The sequence below is a fragment of the Myripristis murdjan genome, chromosome 6, assembly GCF_902150065.1.
Source record: "Myripristis murdjan chromosome 6, fMyrMur1.1, whole genome shotgun sequence".
Classification (NCBI taxonomy): domain Eukaryota; kingdom Metazoa; phylum Chordata; class Actinopteri; order Holocentriformes; family Holocentridae; genus Myripristis; species Myripristis murdjan.
The window spans coordinates 20,176,878-20,195,325 of NC_043985.1; the positions used below are offsets into that span (position 1 = coordinate 20,176,878).

General features: G+C 39.9%; 1 protein-coding gene across 1 annotated transcript in view; it reads left to right on the forward strand.

The window, feature by feature from the left end:
* The window catches only part of st8sia2 (ST8 alpha-N-acetyl-neuraminide alpha-2,8-sialyltransferase 2), a 13,278-nt gene extending 1,933 nt beyond the window's left edge, over nt 1–11,345 (forward strand). Inside the window, exons 2-6 of the mRNA XM_030054363.1 lie at nt 177–233; nt 729–869; nt 994–1,251; nt 4,276–4,569; nt 6,677–11,345. Coding sequence (XP_029910223.1) covers nt 177–233; nt 729–869; nt 994–1,251; nt 4,276–4,569; nt 6,677–6,992 — 1,066 coding nt within the window. The 3' untranslated portion in view covers nt 6,993–11,345. The remainder of the gene's footprint in view (nt 1–176; nt 234–728; nt 870–993; nt 1,252–4,275; nt 4,570–6,676) is intronic.
* Nucleotides 11,346–18,448: the final 7,103 nt, after the last annotated feature.

Consider the following 18,448-nt stretch of genomic DNA (forward strand, 5'->3'; position numbering starts at 1 on the left):
CCTTCATACTATCTTGATAGAAGGACATGTGCCACATATGCATATACAGTAGGTGTTCAGCTTATACACAATAATGCAAGATACATCAAGCATCTTAACATTGTTCCATTTCCTTTATCGTTCATATTATATTCCAATTACATGAATGCTGATCAAATCTTAATTCCTTTGTTTAGGAATACTGGACATTCAAGGAAAATGAACTTGAGCAGACTCATCCCAAAGGCCCACAGGTCTGACAATCCAATTATTTTGTCATGTCTTTTGCACAAATCCACACACACCAACGCACACATGCTCACAAAAATAGGCTATATACAATCCTAACCCCTAGACCACCAGCAGGGAGTTAATTGGCACTTTTGTTTTAAATAGTCCTTGGTTCAGTTTTGAGGTTATTTTTATTATTTTGTAACATTAATGATAAGACTTATTTGTGAGCCTCTCATCACCCTTGTCTTTCACTTTCAAGGTAAAGAAAGCGCTTGTTATAAATACCCACAAAGGTGGTGAGTTTCACAAAACATAGACGGCCTTTTGGGTTTTGGCGAGCAGAATCAGTGATAAAATTATTTCCCTCTGGTTCAAGTTAGTGCATCACACTGAGATTACTCACAAGCTAAGTCTCATAATTAGGACAACAAGGCTCTTGTATATTATTGTTTCACACGTAAATGATCAATGTGGTATGCGGTAAGTAATTTCAAGGTGTTCATATTCTTATTCAGAACGGTTGCAGCAAAGGTGGAGCCCACTCCTTTGTCGGGTTCAGGTAAAGATGTAAGCCATCCTCCTCCAAACTGCAACAACACTGCCAAACTCCCTTCAAATAACTGGACATTCAACAAGACCCTCTCCAAGCTCATCAGGTAGAACCTCTCCACATTTATCTTAAATTGATATTATATGTGGTAATACGGGGTGTGATAATAAGTGGATTTTCCCCCTTATAAAGGATAATAAAGGATCTATCTATCTATCTATGTTATGTAGGAAGAACATTTTGAGATTCCTGGATCCAGAGAGGGACATCTCTATTCTGAAGGGCACCTTGAAACCAGGAGACGTCATCCACTATGTTTTTGACCGCCAGAGCACGACAAACATCTCAGAAAACCTGTACCGTCTCTTGCCGACTGCGTCCCCCATGAAGAACCAACATCACAGACGCTGCGCCATTGTGGGCAACTCGGGCATCCTTTTGAACAGCAGCTGTGGAGCAGAGATTGACTCTCATGACTTTGTCATTAGGTATATTCCCACAGCAGTTATCACAAAATGAATGATTTTAGTTGTCGCAGTCTTGCACTTCAAATGTAATATGGACAAGCGTGCACTGTAAAGTGGATCATGAGTGAAATGGATTAGCAAATTTGTTTTGGTTTTAATTTTATGTTATTATAGTCAGGGTACTATTCACATGGAAACGATAATCCTTTCTCAAGTCCGCAGTTTAATTCGGGTTGAGTCGGTGCTCACTACGCTGAAAACATATCAATTATACTTTTGAAAACGCTGCCATAGGAGACTTAAATGCTTCAAAGTTGGAAATGAACAGCTAGATTTAGAGCAGTTAAATACATGTTGTACAAAGAAAAATTGACATTTTGAAAAGGTTTGGTTGTTCGCCAGAAATACAATGAGCTTTTTCAAGTGACGCCGGCGCTCTCAAGGGTCACTCTCATTTACTGCAGAATTCTGTTTCTGAGACCATCAGTCAATTCTGCCTTGTGCTTGAGCATCAGTAAAAGGGCTGCTGAATGGGTTATTTATCACTTCTCACATTGTTGCTTGTCACTGGAAGAAAGTGCATTGATACCGTAATGGGAGACACAAAAATATCTTGTTTAGCACTCGATGTGCAGTGTACTACCTTTGTACAATCTATAGACGGTTAAAAAACAGTCCAGCAAAGCATGTAGTGAGGTAGAGGTATCTATAAATTAAGCAGGAAGTGGTCGTCTCTGGCAGGTCCTCCTTGAGCCCATTGTTCTAGGGCTGAAATCCTAGTGTGTCTGAGTTACTCTGAAATTGATTCCACTTTATTGATATCTTGCCTTTTAGATGTGCTGGGATGCTCTGCTTGCTGTTGAGGAGTGGTCAACATTTCTAGATGCCTGCAGCATGAGAACAGGGGCAGTGCTGAGGCTGCAAGGGTTGGTTTAAGGCAGACAACAGGGCATGTGGCATTTTGAGGAGCTGAGGAATGTGCTCTGGCATTCAGATTTCAGATAGAGAGATAATGTCTCAGCTAAATATAGTCCTTTATATAGCCCATACTTCGTTCCCACAAATTATGTTTATTCCATTAGGAGCATGGACCTTTCAGACCAGTGCACCTGGCAAATTGTTAAATTCATCTGATTTTATTTTACCACAGCCTTATCACAGTGCTCCGGGGTAGTTTAGTACAGTATAGTTTGGGGGGAAAAAGTATGGTAGTTGATGGCACAGATTTGTCAGGTTTTCATTGACTGTGAAATCTTAAAACCAGCTCAGTTTTACATGGATTTATTACCTGGTTTGGTGCATGGACAGTAACTGCAAGATGGAGATACAACTTGATTGCAATGTGCGTAAGAGACAATTGCTGTAAATTAGAGTATACAGAGTTTGCTGAGAGAAGCATGTGTTTTTTTGGCATGCTTTGAAGAATAAAATTGCCTTGTCGTGAATCATGAGCATTGGCTTTCTTTGTAGGGTGAGATTATAGGTTAAGGTTAGCGGCGATAAATATAAAGCCATTATGACTGCACCGCTGCCCTGCTATTGTGAAGTTTTTCAGCCCTGATGCAACTATCTGCAGGGCTCAAGTGCTCACTAAATTTCAAATAGCATGAAAGCTATATGCCTGGGCTTTATAGCACGTCAGCTCACATGCTGTGGGAGAATTCAGAGTGGGAACCACTGTTTTCCACTGCAGTCAACAAAACATCAGATGAATGAATTCCTCATGGAAAGTGGGTGTTGCTGCCTTCCAATAAATTCTCTTGTAAACTTAATGCCAAGATGCTCTGAAGTCACTCTGGCGGCTCTTGGCATTACAGTACCTTATTAACACATTTATCAATGGTGTTTTTATGTATAGGTCCTTTTTAAATGGGCCAAACTCCATCCTCTTTTAAGTGGACTTGAGAGGGGACCAACAGAAACAGAACTCAATTCTATGTATTTGTATATGTATATGTATATGTATGTACATATGTATGTGTGTGTGTGAGCATCTCTATCTTTCTATCTATCTACAGTATCTATTTTATAGATATTTGAATTAGTGCAGATGTCTCCTTTGATCAAAAAATTCCTTGTTTTAGCTATTTTCATTTTCCCTGCCCCTGATGTCCATAAGAACAGCGAGTATGGAGGACCATGAGGCTAAAAGCAAAACACGAAACATACCTGGGCAGCTTTCGTTCACAGTACAATACCGAAAAGAACGACAAAGTGAAGTCCAAATGATCCAAACTCGGTCCATTTCCTGGTTCATTTTAGAAGAGTCTGAGTTTGTATGGACTTTTCCCATATGGTCAAAAAATGCTGAGTTCACTTGAGAGGCTGAAGTGAGGCAAGTGAGAAAACACCCCAAGACACTTAATGTCAGCGTTTCTGTTTTTTTTTTTGTTTGTTTGTTTGTTTGTTTTTTTTTTTGTTTTTTTTTGTTTTGTTTTTAGTTACCTGCTCGGAGAACAGTTTATCCAAAATATGATAAATAAGAGACATTTTCCCACTTACCCCTAGTGCAGCCTATCCATTCAAAGAGTTTCTGGGTGATCTGGCAAGGTTTCTAGACTGTAGAAAGTAAATGGTTTCAATAGGGTTCATTCATTTTCTCTGGTTATGATCTCTCTTGTCTCTTTGCTCCAGCACAACGAATGGGTATTATTTTGTGGAACTCAAACAGTCAGAGTTTACCCAGTGAAACTTTTCGCCCCTGAGGACTGTGAGTTATGTCGGGTATCCATGTCATTATTTTTGGAAAGAGCTGTTGCTGTTTTTCACTTGTATATTTTTGAACGTTTGAGCTCCACAAAAGAACATCGTCCCAGCCCCAACGCTGGATGGGTATTGTATTTCATCGGGAGACAGGTGAGATTGCGGTAGAATGGAAGACTGCACTAGGGCTAAGTGGGAAAATCTGTCTTTTTTGTATTCTGGATGATTTGTTCCCTTAAGTGTTTGGACAAAAAGACAAACCAGGTGATGAACAGGTATTTAGAGAGTAATTTCACCTTTCAAGAAATGGAAATTGAGTGATCTGTGTTTGCTTGTCCTAAGGTGTAACCTGGCACCTGTGGAGCAATACTCTGGGGACGTGGGATGGCGGACAAATTTGGTGACCATGAACCCTTCAGTGGTGCAGCGGGCGTTCCAGGACCTAGCCAGTGAGGAGTGGAGGGAGCGCTTCCTGCAGCGGCTACAGAGCCTCAGCGGCAGTGTACTGTGGATCCCGGCCTTCATGGCTAAAGGGGGAGAGGAGCGTGTGGAGTGGGCCATCCGTCTCATTCTGCTGCATACTGTGAATGTGCGCACCGCCATCCCCTCACTGCGCCTTCTCCACGCTGTCAGAGGGTAAGACGCAGAACAGGCCACAGTAGGCGTGCTGCATCTTAGCATACCTGTAAGCAGCATAATCTAGCGGTAGGCAAACTCTAATCTGCAGTGCTGGTGGCTATTTTTATACAGAACATTAAAGCTGATCACTAGAGGCAGTCGGTGTGAGGGAGCTACTCTGTTCCTCTTCAGTCGCCCTATATCTCAAGTCGTCTCACCACATCTCTGCCTTGATTAAGTGTGAAATGTGTGTCTCCATGTCTTAAATCCTGAGATCAACGTTCAAGGAAAGTTCAAGTATTCATATCTGTCGAGTTAGAGGAATTTGTGGTTTGAGACTGACTGGTGATTGATCCGTCTCTCTTGATTTGGGCATCTTACCATCATGAACAGGTGTCTATACACACCCTTCATACACTGATGTTTCTCTGTTTACTGCAACATTTATGATCATCTTTCCCAAGAAAAAAAGATCAACTTAATGTGGAGATTGATTACTGTACATAAATTGGAAGGGATTTCGTTATTCACTATTGTCAAGGCTGCCTGGCCATTTGGTAAGGGTCCAGTAACAGAGCTAGATGTGGGCAAGACTGCTCATTTGTCTTGATTTGTTTATTTTACGTGCAGTCAGTGGTCTTTTTTGAGGAATGCTTTTCTGAGGAATGCTTGCTGTGTAGACTAGCCGTCTTGTAAATACAGTCATCACTGCCTTCAGGCTTTTAGAAAATCACTCTCTGCAGCTTTCTGCTGTCCTTGCCTCTGTCTTACCACAACCAGGCTGACTTGTGTGAACCCTCTCTGACTAGTTAAAAGCCTTGGAGCCACCATTAGTGAGTGACCAAATTGCTTCATGTTGTATGCCCCAACAAATATTGGATTACGGCAAAAGGGGACCATTAATCACATCGTGTTTATCAGCCCAGTGTTTAACAAGAGGAAATGTTCATGAAAATGCTGTGCATGTCTTTGACCTTTTATGGAGGTGCCTGATAAATTGTCTGCATGCAAGTGTGATTTGCCTCGACCTTGCTCTTGTTTGAGCTTTCACTGCCCTTCTCATCAGGAGTCTCAGATTGTCTGCCATGGAGGCCGAGAGTCTGCCGGATTTTGTTCCAACTACTGATTCCCTGATTAGTTCCTCCTCTCAGCTTGAAAGTGTGCTAATCAGTGAAATAACCTGGTTTAGCTGGAATGAACACATGCAGACTCTCAGCCCTCCATGAAACATGATTTGAAATCCGTGCTTTAAATAGTATGACCTCTTCCTCTCAACATGACTTTACTGCTAACCACACAGAGTACACACCTACATCTGAGGCAGCAGTGGCCTTAAGGTTACAGAAGTGGGACTGTGACTGCATAGTCATGGGTTTGAATGCCGGATGGTTAGGAAAATTGGTTTGGGGTGAAGTGAATGTGTAATGCTCTTCCCAGTCTGAACAACGAGCCCTGAAATTGCCCCTGAGGACGGCACTTAACAGCACACCGCTAGGAGCTCCTAGGCTGCCTACAGTGAAAGAAGGTAGCAGTGCTGTGCAGCCCCGGGATGCAACTGTGTGTAGCTCTGTGAGTAGAGCTGCTTCTGAAAAAGAACATAAATGCTCAGTAAACAATCCCTCAGTGAATATAAGGTTAAAAAAAAAAACAAAAAACACTTATTGAGCATCTCTGGGCAGATGGAGTGCTTGAAAGGCCAGTTTGGGGGCCTGGAACAGTGAAACAGATTAGGCTGGTACTAAATCCAGATTTGTGACTATTCAGGATTCAGCTCCACTCTGCACGCCCCCTGCATGTTATAAAAACGAAAATTAAAGAGAGAAAAGGGCTTACGGATGAGTAGACTGCCATAGCTTTCTAAAGAATATTGGCTCTGGGCGAAATGGAAATGAACCCCGGTGCCTTTGGGCATGGTATTATGTATGGGATATTAAAATGATACGGCATATTACATGGTCAAATTTGTATTGAACAGTATTTAAAATGAGTTATTGGCCACCGTGAGGCTTTGTTTTGTGTTTGTTGCCGTTGTACTGGAGGCAGATATTTTGAGGGAAACCAATTAACATTAACATTCTACAACTTATTAACATTAACATTCTACAACTTATTTCTTTATCGACAGATATTGGCTGACCAACAACGTCCACATTAAGCGGCCAACCACTGGGCTCCTGATGTACACCATGGCCACTCGCTTCTGTGAGGAGATCCATTTATACGGCTTCTGGCCCTTTCCACTCGACCCACAAGGCAAACCAGTCAGTTACCACTACTATGATACTCTGAAGTACGAGTATACCTCCAGTTCAAGTCCACACACTATGCCTTTGGAGTTTAGGACCCTGAGCAGATTGCACAGACAGGGGGCGCTCCGGCTCCACACTGGGACTTGTAATGCAGGGAAGCCGACACAGAGAGAACCCCAAAGCAAACAGTAGCTAGGATTATCTCCATGTAAACACCCCCTGTACTCTGGGAAATACCACTCTCGACTGAGCATACTCTCTAGCAGTTTGTAGAGAAAATACTAATTGTGTGAAACAATGCTCTTCTCCGCTGTACGTTTATGAAACTGTAAGGAATTTAACTTATTTTAAGTTATTTGGATGTACTTTTTTAAATTATTTTTGAGTTCTCTGTGTTAGATACATGAGGTGCCCTTATTCTATAACAGCCTTTAAAAGTGGTTAGACAGTGCTGGTTAGTTTGTTGCTGCTCGTCAAACCCCATTGTCTCTGGGGATTATGTCAAGTCTGTCAGATTGCCTCTTATTTTCATTAAGCTGGCAATCTAAAACATAGTCTGGCAAGGCTGTGGATTAAATAATGAGATTACATGTTTGGATTTCTGGAAATTGCTCATGATAGATTTAACTTATCAAGTTACATGTGAAGTGTTAGCCAGGATATGAAAGGCATGAAGCGTTGCCCAGTTTATATCACTTATATCAGCACCCAGTTATTAGGGAAATTAGAATGAAAATAACAATGTTAGTTTATTATTATTACTATTTTATTTTATTGACAAATTTTTTATGTAATGATCCCCTTCGATCAAATATTTAGTTTGTGATCCAAAAAAAGTATTTCTGCTGTGACGGAGAAAATTGTTTGCCATTTTAGAGTTTATGGCTGTAAATGTTGTGCTGACATTAAAATAAGGGATTCACAATCATCGGTTTGAAATGTTATAGCCAAGGTTCGGAAGTGTTGCTGATTCCTTTCATCGCTGAATAAAAACAGCTCGCCCGTCATGAAATGAAGACAGGTCGGAGGTCAAATCGAAGCAAGAAACCACTTGGAAATCCTAGACCCGCTCGGCTCCCTTCAGCACCGGCAGATACTTGATACTGTTGGTTTACCTTGAGTGCTGAATGAGGCAGCGGAGCCATGTTAAATTGTATTCAACTGCCCTAAGAAGATTAAGGATAAGGAGGATACCAGCTGTGCTCACAAGACAGTTTACTCAAGCTCAGCTAACAGTAAACTTGCTTTGCAAACTTTTTTTTTCCAAGAAAAGGAACATCAGAGGTGCATCTGCGCTGGAAATTTTAATGATGGGAGGTCCAGCTGTAACTGTGCAGCAGGGATCAGAAGACCTTGGATTTTTTTTTTTACTGAATGTGTTGGTTATATTCTTCCCAATGCTGTAAGAAATCATGCCTACACTCTGTACCAAAATGTACACAATTCCTTGTTAATGTTAATGATCTCAGCACAGTAATGCTGAAAGAGGGAATACCGAATTGATTGTATACCTTTTATCAATAGAGACAATTTATCAGTAATATTTTGTAGCTCGTTTGGTATAGGGTTTGACTGATATGGGGTTTTGAAGCCTGATACAGATACCGACATTTGTGGAATGAAGCTGCCAATAGCCGATACTTTGTGCCTATGCTCAATATCTCCAAATTTCACCATTTGTGTTCCCAGAAATCCAAAAATTAAGTGTTTACTCAAGACTTTCATTTTCGATATGGTGGAAAAACCGCTGAACATGATGTATCCCTGAAATAAAAAACACTGGAACGACTAAATTCAATGTGCAAAGAAAATAAAATTTGGTTACAGGTTTTGCAGACTGATTTTACATAGCTGTGGTCAGGGGTGAACCTCCTTTTTTTTTTAAATCCAAGTCGGACAGCACTCACTGACCATTACTTGATTTTTACTGAAAAATGCTGGAGCATTTTAAGCGCAAACTTGTATCAGTCTAGCCCTAGTTTGGATGACCCTGTTTGCACTAAAAGCTCCACCTTAAAACATTGTCGAGTGAGTTTTTAAGTGGAGTTGTTTTGAAGCAGGGCTTTTGTCAGTTTTTCCTTTTTTTAGCAGGAAAATGCCCCTGTTAATGTAAGTTACCAGAAATATTTGAAATATTCCAAGTACACTCCAGCTAAACAAGCAGCCTCTCATGTGCTCCCAGCCATGTGATTTATCCATAAAAGTGTTGTTTTGACAGGATCCGCCTGTTGACTTACATGTTGGCCTTATTATGCTGCCAATTAAGTTAAGAATAGACATTAAAGTTCTACTAGAGACGTCAGCAGTCTGTAGCAATGAAAGGTTTATTTGTTAAGTCTGTCTGAGTTTGGCAAAAATAGAAACGTTCTGTGACCAATACTACTAAGTTAATTAGCCCAAAATCGGGTATGGGTCACAGTTTGGACAGCACTCTACAGAGATGTGGAGTTCCTGCTGTCAAACTGTGGTGATGGTACTGTATAGCCGTAGCCTGCTTTTGCACAAGTTGAGTGTATGTTATGTTTAAAGTTATTATGATCAAGCAAAAACACATACGTAAGCTTATGCATGTTTGTCTTGTCTTGATGTGTACAGCCTAGAAGTTTTGTTTTTTAAAAGATTCAACCTGGAAATGGTTGGGGGGAACTGTTAAATTGTGATATTTTAGGAAAAGGAATGTATTCCTTTGCTGTGGTTGAAAATACATAAAATAAAAAAGGCAGCAATACCAGCAGATGAGAATGGAAACAAAACAAAAAAAAAAAGTACCTCAAGTCCTTCCTTTAAGATGATATACAGACTTCAAAGGAAGCAGTTTTTACTTCAAAGAAATGGAAACTGGAACCAGCCATGGGTACATATAGTATCTCTACAATAATAGTATTCTGTGTGGAAACTAAGCAGGGACATGTCTTCAGTATACTTCAAAAACAGTTTGAACATTTAATTTTTTTTTTTTTTTTGGCCTCTGTATGGGATTGGGGAAATTAGTTACAGTCTACAAATAGCTACCACAACGACTTTGATTCTGTTTATTTAAAAGGACCTTTCTGTAGTACATAATTCGCTTCAAATAAAAGTCCCAAATGAAAATTATTAGACCAACAGTTTTTTTCCACATTCAAACATACAACTAAAGATAAAATAGAACACACTGGTTAGAACATTGAAGCCAAATTGCGCAGATGGAGGAGGATGAATGTACAAGGGGTAGCTACTCTAATCGTACTCATCTGAGACAAACTTGTAGAGGCACAAGAAAGAACCTGCTGTTTTTATGCGTGCACAGTTCAAAACTAACTTTAAACATGAAACGCAGCCTTTTACACAGAATACTGAAATGAACTTTGTCAATCGGAAGGAAAAAAAAACAACAACAATATACCAGCATTGATGTACATTCAACCACCAGGATGCAATAGTTCTTAGCTGATAAGAAATATGTACTCATAGCCAAATTTAAATATGCATAAAAAGTATATCAAATGTAGTTTAGAACAGCATGAAAGTTTGATATACATATGATTCAGTGTGTAATTCAAAAGACCCTCCCAAAAGTCCTCATTCATACACCCTCGCACAGTGCATGAACATTAAACACATTTCATTGTGCAGTCTTGTGTAAGTTACTGCAGTAACTTGGTTTTGAACAAAGGAGAGGTGCCGCACGCTGCTGATTCTCTTAAGAAAATGCACAGACAATATACTGTGCATGTGGATAGTGTTTATGATCCGCCAAGACAAATATATTCCTACCAGACACAGAGGTTGTTTGGACAGCTTGGAAACAGGCTGCACCTGGAGGCGGCGGTGCACTATCAAAGAACAGTTTTGATTAAAACACAAGGTCACAAACAACACTCGGTATAGTCTGCAGCAAAGGGTACAGGAAGCACACTCACATCTTCTCAAAAAACAAGAAAACAAAAAGCTACCCAACCTAGGAATAATCTGCTTTCCTCTTAAAATGATTGTTTACTGTACAATAATGAAGAAAAGTAAACTGTAAACTCCCCTGCTTATCCATTTTTATTTTGAATCAGGCTTATAATTGATCATCACATAACTCTGGATTTAAATACAGGATAATATGACTGCAAACCGGTTAGACATTAATTAGAGCACGGATCAGATTCATACATCTAATGGGCAAAGGAAGTGAACCGCTTGTTCAGGATCAGGCAAAATCCCATTTAATGGCTAAAAAGCAAAATGTTTCATATAAAGAGAAATGCTGTTGTCATGTGTTTGTGACAATTTGCCTTTACAGATATTAATACCCTGAGCTGCTGGTTTGATAACACTTTCCATTACTGAGATATCTGGTTGGCAGTTTTCTGTTGATTTGTCACGGCCTCCATTCTCCATGGCATCTGAAATTGTACTTATAATACATTGAAACCCCAGGAAAATCACATTTGATAAAGAAATGCCATGCATGATGAAATTTTGCTCATGAAACTTTGCTCTGTTTTGCCATCATATTACAACTAAAAAGGAGAAAAGAGGCTGTGCAGCGGTGCAGTGAAGGGAGTTTTTAGGAGGAAAAAAGTACACTTCACAAGTTAGACATTTCATGACACTGTTATCCATTAACACAGTTTACTTTAGATAACTGCTGGAAGTTTTACCAAATAGTGGACAAGGAGTTCACAGAAATACAATGTATTTGATAAGGTTGTTGTTTTTCTTGAGTAGATAATAAAATATGTTTTCTTTTTCACATTATTGTTTGTATCTTTTGTGCAGAAGTTACATGCTGATTCAAGTATAATTTTGATTCATTCGAGGAGAAACTGGTAGAGGGTGCGTGTATATTCTCCTGCCACTGTAACGTTAAGTGACTCAGTGGAGTCATTGAATCGGTTTGTACGCCTCTGGTAATTTAATCAGATGGACTACTCACATTTATATTACACGCCTCGTAAGAATCTAGTATAACATTCAAGGTAATAGCAAACGATACATAAATACCTTAAAAACATAATTTTTTTTTATAGGAAATATAGTGTTTCAGAAATTCAACAGCAGGGCACTCTAGTGGTTAGAGACCCTCCCACAACTGGAAAGTCACAGGCTTGATCCCCTGCAGCAAAGCCCTACCTGTTTACTAATTGCAAGTCACTTTGGGAAAAGAGCATAAGCTGCCGCATGCCTAGTGTTAACATACAGAGCCATCAGATAAAAGTGAATTTCCACAGTCCATCAGCTTTCAGATTATGTGATTCCTTGGCTCTTGCTCGGCATACCAACCAACCAACAGGCATGAAACAGAAACTAAATCCCGACAATCTCCTCTGAGCTTCTCGTCAAATATGTGCACTGGAACTCTTGAAACTTAAAACTACAGCTGAGATAGCAGCAAAATAGGAATGTCTCTAACAACACACAGTAATAAAAAAAAGAAAAAAAATATACACTTACTCCATTCAAAAGGACAGAGAGCCTCAAACAGTATACATGCACAATAAAGTGGTTAGTGGACGGCTAATATTTGGTATAACAGAAAAATTTCACGGTTAAAAAAATATCTGTTGTATTACTATACATTACATCTTCTTCATAGTGTGCAAACTCTACATTTCAATGAAAAAAATGCTCTTTGCATCATTTTTTATCGATACATGTAGTCCTAATTACTTCAAATGATAATCATAACCCTATACAACACTATGGGCAGATTGTGAAGGAGGCATTATACATTCTTTAGCCAAGATATAGCCCAGTGTTTAGATATAATGTAACAATGAGATATAAATGGCAGTTTGTGTATAATAAAGCTTTAAAAAATGAAATAAAAAAGTTATATTCAGATGATAAACTGTTAGGTGAGATGACTGAACCCCAAGACCCAAACAGGCTGATAACACCAGTGACTTCTGAGGAGAGTTCTTCAAATCAGTGGTATGAGAAGGGGGGTGGGAAGCTTATTTATGCAACTCAACTGAGGAAACAGTAAAAACAGCAAACAATATATCCATGTCCTTTAAAACAAGAATAAAAGCCGAGCACAAGCATCACATGAGGTGGCTGATTTGGTAAGACTTGGCGACACCGAAAAACACTGGAGTACAGGAGTAGAAAACGTTTGAGTTGTCCTCTTCGATTATTGACATCCATGCCAGCATTCACCTGGAAAACAAGCAGGAAAAACTTCACTGAGTTTTACTGTGATTTAGTTTGGCGTCACCCACCCGCACAGTGAAGGAGGAAGTAAGTGTGAGGAGCCCTGTCTAACTTGGAAGTCAAGAATGTCAGGTAAACAGGAGGTCACATCTTCCTTTGAGGAAGTGGCTCTGCATTAAAGAACAATGGAAAAGGACGGAAGGGTGAAACCTAATGTCAACACTGAATTCAACTAAAACAGTTTTTTTTAAAAATGGAAACTAGAGCATGTTAGTGTTTCTTATACCACATGAAGTTCAAGAGCATACAATTTGTCCTAATCTGGTGTTTGCTGTCTTTTATTGCACATCACTGTTTCAGAATTTACATGTTTGTGATTTTTTTGTGAAATCTAGATATGTACATTATCTTCTTCCAATGAGCAGAGAGAAGCTTAAGCAGCTGCCTCAGTAGCACAGGGCAATAACCTGAGCAAGAACAGTGGTGCCACCCTGCAAAGGCTTGTCCAGTGTCAATATGACGCAAACCTTTAATTCTGTCCTTGAGGTTTTCAAGGAGAAGGGGCCCCAGTTAACATATTTTTCAAAAGATCAGGCTGCCACAACAGTGCTATTGTCATGGGCTCCGTTTCTTTTTTTTTTTTTTTTTGGGTCCTCTAAGTTAATCATTGATTTGTTTGGTTTGCTTGACTCAATCAAAGTCTAATAACAATCACTGGAATATTTCTGCGAGGGATCCACTGTGTCTGGTGTGCTAAGTGCTTCTCAATAGTGAGTTAACAATGCCCTTATCTTACTTTCAAGTGTTTAACATGCACCATAGTATCACTACAGTATTCCCATAGGGACTCACAGTTCTGCTGTGTTATACTTAGGGCACTCTTTTAAAATCTATCACAGGATTTAACGTGCTACACCTCTTTATCCCTGAAGAGAGGGGAAAAAAAAGAAGACAGCCATGCTCTGATACATGAAGAACATAAATATCCAGTGCACTGATGAGTTCAAAAGACCTAACCTGTATTTCACATCAAACAGGGTTGAGTCGTCTTCATCATCGTTCTCCTCATTGAGAGGGGCCATCTCTACACGCTCTGCTGGTGTAGTTATAATGTCATATTTCCTTGTTTTTCTAATTCGTCTTCCGGATCTATGGGGAGGAAATTAAAAAAACAAAACAAAACAGTTGCAGACAAGAGGGGAAAGACAAGGAATGAGGATACAATGTAGGAGGACAAACTATTAGAGCTATCAGCCATTATCAGTATAGTGTTGGCAGATGGGGAGAGGGGTTTATTTATACTTCTACTGTAAACTACAAAACAGAACCACACTAAGCCAAATTATTAGTGATCTAGACTATATTAATAATCAGTTTTGCTCTTGGTAAAAGTATGAGCAGCCACCTCACATGATTCCCTCAGGAAAGAGTAATCCGAAAATTAATTTTGCAATAACAGATGATTAGAATAAAGTGCAATGAGATGTACGACTATGGAGAAAAGAGATTAATAAAGTACAATGAGGTCACTATACAGTGCATTTCCTTTTATGTAGTGGGAATATTGTGATATCACTGGAGGTTTAAAGGTGCCATATGGTAACTAGAGCCACCAGAGAAGTCCCTCTAGGAATATTTTATCAATACGGTGATTTCCCACCCAGCGTCACATGACCATAAACACACGTCGCTAATCGATTATTCGAGATGTTCAACAAGGAAAATGGTCAAATTTCCAGAAGAGCATTTTAGTCCATGACTGCTTTAATCTAGTCGCCTGGAACGGTGGCGCTCTGGGCCTTGCAGCCTTCTGATTTGCATCAACCTGCAGGGCTTACCTGATTATTTTGAAGACCAGGCATGTGATGAGCACAGCTGTTAACACGCAGATGAAAATAACAATGTTTTTCAGAGTGGGAAGATGCGTTATTAAAGACGAAATCCGTGATTCCGTAGTTGTATCCGTGCCATTATTGCTCAATTCATCTTGGAGGATGACGGATGATGTTGAATTTAATTGCGGCGCTGGTGAAGAAGGAGTTTGTGGCACACAGCTGACTTGCCAGGCCGCTGCGATAATAAAAGTTAAGGCGATATTATATGTCGCCATGATGCTGGAACAAAATTAAGTTGGCACCGGTGATAGCAGGATGTGTTCTCTCAGTAGTTTCTCGAAGCCAGGGAAAATGCGACAGGAGGCTGTCTCATCGGGACAGCTTGTCAGCGTCAGATTGTGTTATTCAGTAAGAAATAGAGATGCAGGTAAATATCCATGTCACTACATGTCCGAGCGTCTCCTGCTGCCTGCCTTCACGTCGTCACTTCATGTATTTGCCTCCAAAACGTGTTTGCCTTCAAGTGGGTTGTAGCTATCCCTTCCTGTATTAGGAATGCGTGCGGAGATGATGATTATCCACCTCCGGAAGAGCTCTGTAGGCTGGCCCTCTGTTCCTGGTGCTGAAGAGGAGCATTATGTGGGCTGCTGCTGCCTTCACGGACACCCCGTAATCTTCCGTTTCCTCGGTCTGAAGTCCTAAACAAAAGTTAATCCGCAATCAAGTGGGGAAAAAAAATCACAAACATGACCTGAAATAATGCGCTACACGCTTAAAACAAATGGCCCAAGTGATACGTGTGTGTGTGTGTGTGTGTGTGTGTGTAGGTATATCTATATATACTCAGTGTCCACTTTAAGTCCACCTGCATAATCTAATGCAGTTTAATTCACTTTAAATTCTACTTATTAAGACCGTTAGTGTTCAGTTTTTGTTGACATTGTGAAGAACGTGTAAATTTAATTATGTGTTTATTATTGAGGTTGTCGTTTGCTACAATATGGGGGGGGGGGGGGGGGGGGGGGGTATGGTTCAGGTTGAGCTAATAAAGTGGCCACTGATTGTATATGTATCTATATACTGATATCTAAATAGATAAACATATGAATATATATTTACTTTTAATCACAGAAATCTTATTCTGTTTTCTGTGGAAATATACATAAGCTAAATATTTTATGCTACATATTTTAACAAATTTATTGAAAACAAAAAATGTTTGACAACTAACCATTAACAGTGAACATACTTAAAAGTATTAACCGTGTACACTGACAAATAATAAAACAATCATGAAATATGTCGATAAGCTACATCATTTAGTTATTAAAGCAGCTTCCAAAGCAGCACATCTCAGTTATCAAAGAAATCCTCGACGTCTCCAGTCATAGTTCACTTTGTTGAGGCGTTCGTTTGCAGTCACCTCATATTTCCGACAGCATTTGAAGGAAGCATTTCTCTGTTTATCCATTTCTGACGATTTACAGGGGCAGCAGACTACCGGGTCACGACCGGATTTTCCAGGAAAAAATCTAGACCACACAGCATAATTATAAGCTCTGAATTGATCAGTGACGTTAGTTTCAGTTATCAATCAGCAAATCTGTAACTCTGACACAGCTTTCACATTATCTTGTCAACACTGAACATTTATATGAATATGCTTTACTTTGACAATGTAAAAAGGCCATAAGATTTCACTCCAGTACCAAAGGCCCCCCACAAATTCCACATATTCATTCAGTTCCTGGGCTAACACGTCTAATTAGTCAACTATTCAGCAAGACCTTGACTAATCGAATCAGATGTGCAAGCCCAAGAACGGAGCAGATACGCTGAAGGCCCCAGAGGACCGGACTGAAAACCCCTGTAATAGGGTAATAAAGCCTTTTAACATCACTGAAGAGATAGTGATATGAGCTTTGTATCGTTCCTGCACTTCAGGGCGAAAACAGTAGCAGCTTAAGATGAAATCACCAATTTCCAAAAAAATCCAAGATGAATGTTGCATTCTTTTTTTATGCTGTGAGTGAATGATAACCAGAGGCTGGCCAGCAAACATGGGCTACAGCTCATCTTACTATACTCCATCTAGAGAATCATGCCATACTCAGTTCATTAAAATAATAAGAATAAGTAAGTATGCAACATAATTGCCACCATGATTCCCAGGCTGCTGAGAAGGCCTATAGCAAAATAGCTGTGTGAAGGTTGGTAGTTCTAGCATGAGTCACTGACACACAGCAGTTTATGAAGTAATCCTTGTCTAGACAACATGAAGGCATTAAAAAGGAACCGAGTCAATTATTGACAAAATGTGAGTATATCCTACATATCTCAGTCAGTTAACAGGTCTACCCTGAGCCATGTCAGGTTGTGTTAAAATGCAGGAAGTCAGTTCTAAATGGCTAAAAGAAAATCCCCCAGCACTCACCCCCTCCCATAATTGACACCCAATCCTCATTTCAGACCATATTTAGGTCCTTGACATTTTACTGGCAAATCTGGGGTTTTAATTCTACCATGATGTTAGTAACTTGACTTGCTGGGTAGGGAGGCAGTGAGAGCCGATTAGAGGCGAGACAGCAAAAAAACACACTTTACTGTGACTGCAATTCACGCAGTTTTTCTAGCAGCACAGAAAAAATGCTTTGAGGCTTTCTTCAGGGGCTCCATTGTTCTGCACACACGCTTGTACCACAATAGGAATGAAGGAAACTTGTATAGCTCAGTTGGTTTTCTGGTCTTATTTTTTCCTTGTGTGAGCATGTGAGCAAATTTGATTTCATTACAGCCCACCAGATGGCAGTACAAAATAACAGGGAACTCTCCAGACTGTGGAGCTTGTATTTTCCCTAAATGCGTAGCCCGAAATGCATCACCGAGTGGCTTGAGAGGGCAAGAGTGTTTTGGTCAGATGATATCAGTGCCATATAACATATGGCACTGACACTACCTGTTTTGGTTATAACAGATCCATTATAATATTATGGGCAACTTATATCAGGTCAGATCAGCAGATTAAGGCCAGTGTGATTCTTGAAAGCTTGAACTGACTGTCACAGGGGAAGATTTAAAAAAAGAAAGTGCTAGAGGGGGATGGTCACGTTCTGAGTGACCTTTGGGCAGGGTCTGAAAATGAAACAGCTTGCAGACATGTTTGACACTAATGGTCTTATTTCACTGGCTTATAACACAGGTTGCTGATTCTTATGCATCAGTTTCATCTTGTCAGACCAACCAGTTTAGGCTATAAGGTATGTGTTTGGCTTAAAAACATATAAAGGTGTCATCAAAGTAATGCACGAAATACGACTTAAATAAGATTCTTGTTCTTATGTCTGTGTCTGTGGCGCATATTTGACGTATAACATGACAGATGACATGTACTCTGCGCTTTTTATCCAAAGTGTTTTTACCCATGAGTGCAATCGTGTTGCTGTTTGCTGTGTGTAAAGACACACCCCGCTGGTTTTACATAAGCGCTGACCCCATTCCCACTTCCGTTCTGGCTGCCATTTTAAAACTAGGGAGTACAAAGAAATGCTTCATGATAAATGTTAATTCCTTGCTGCAACTTGCTGTACTCTTTTGCTAACCCTCACAGCCATCTGTACGGTGCACTGATAAGGTCCACATAAAATGACTCCCTCTACAGTGATGAGATAACATTGCATTGCATTTTTC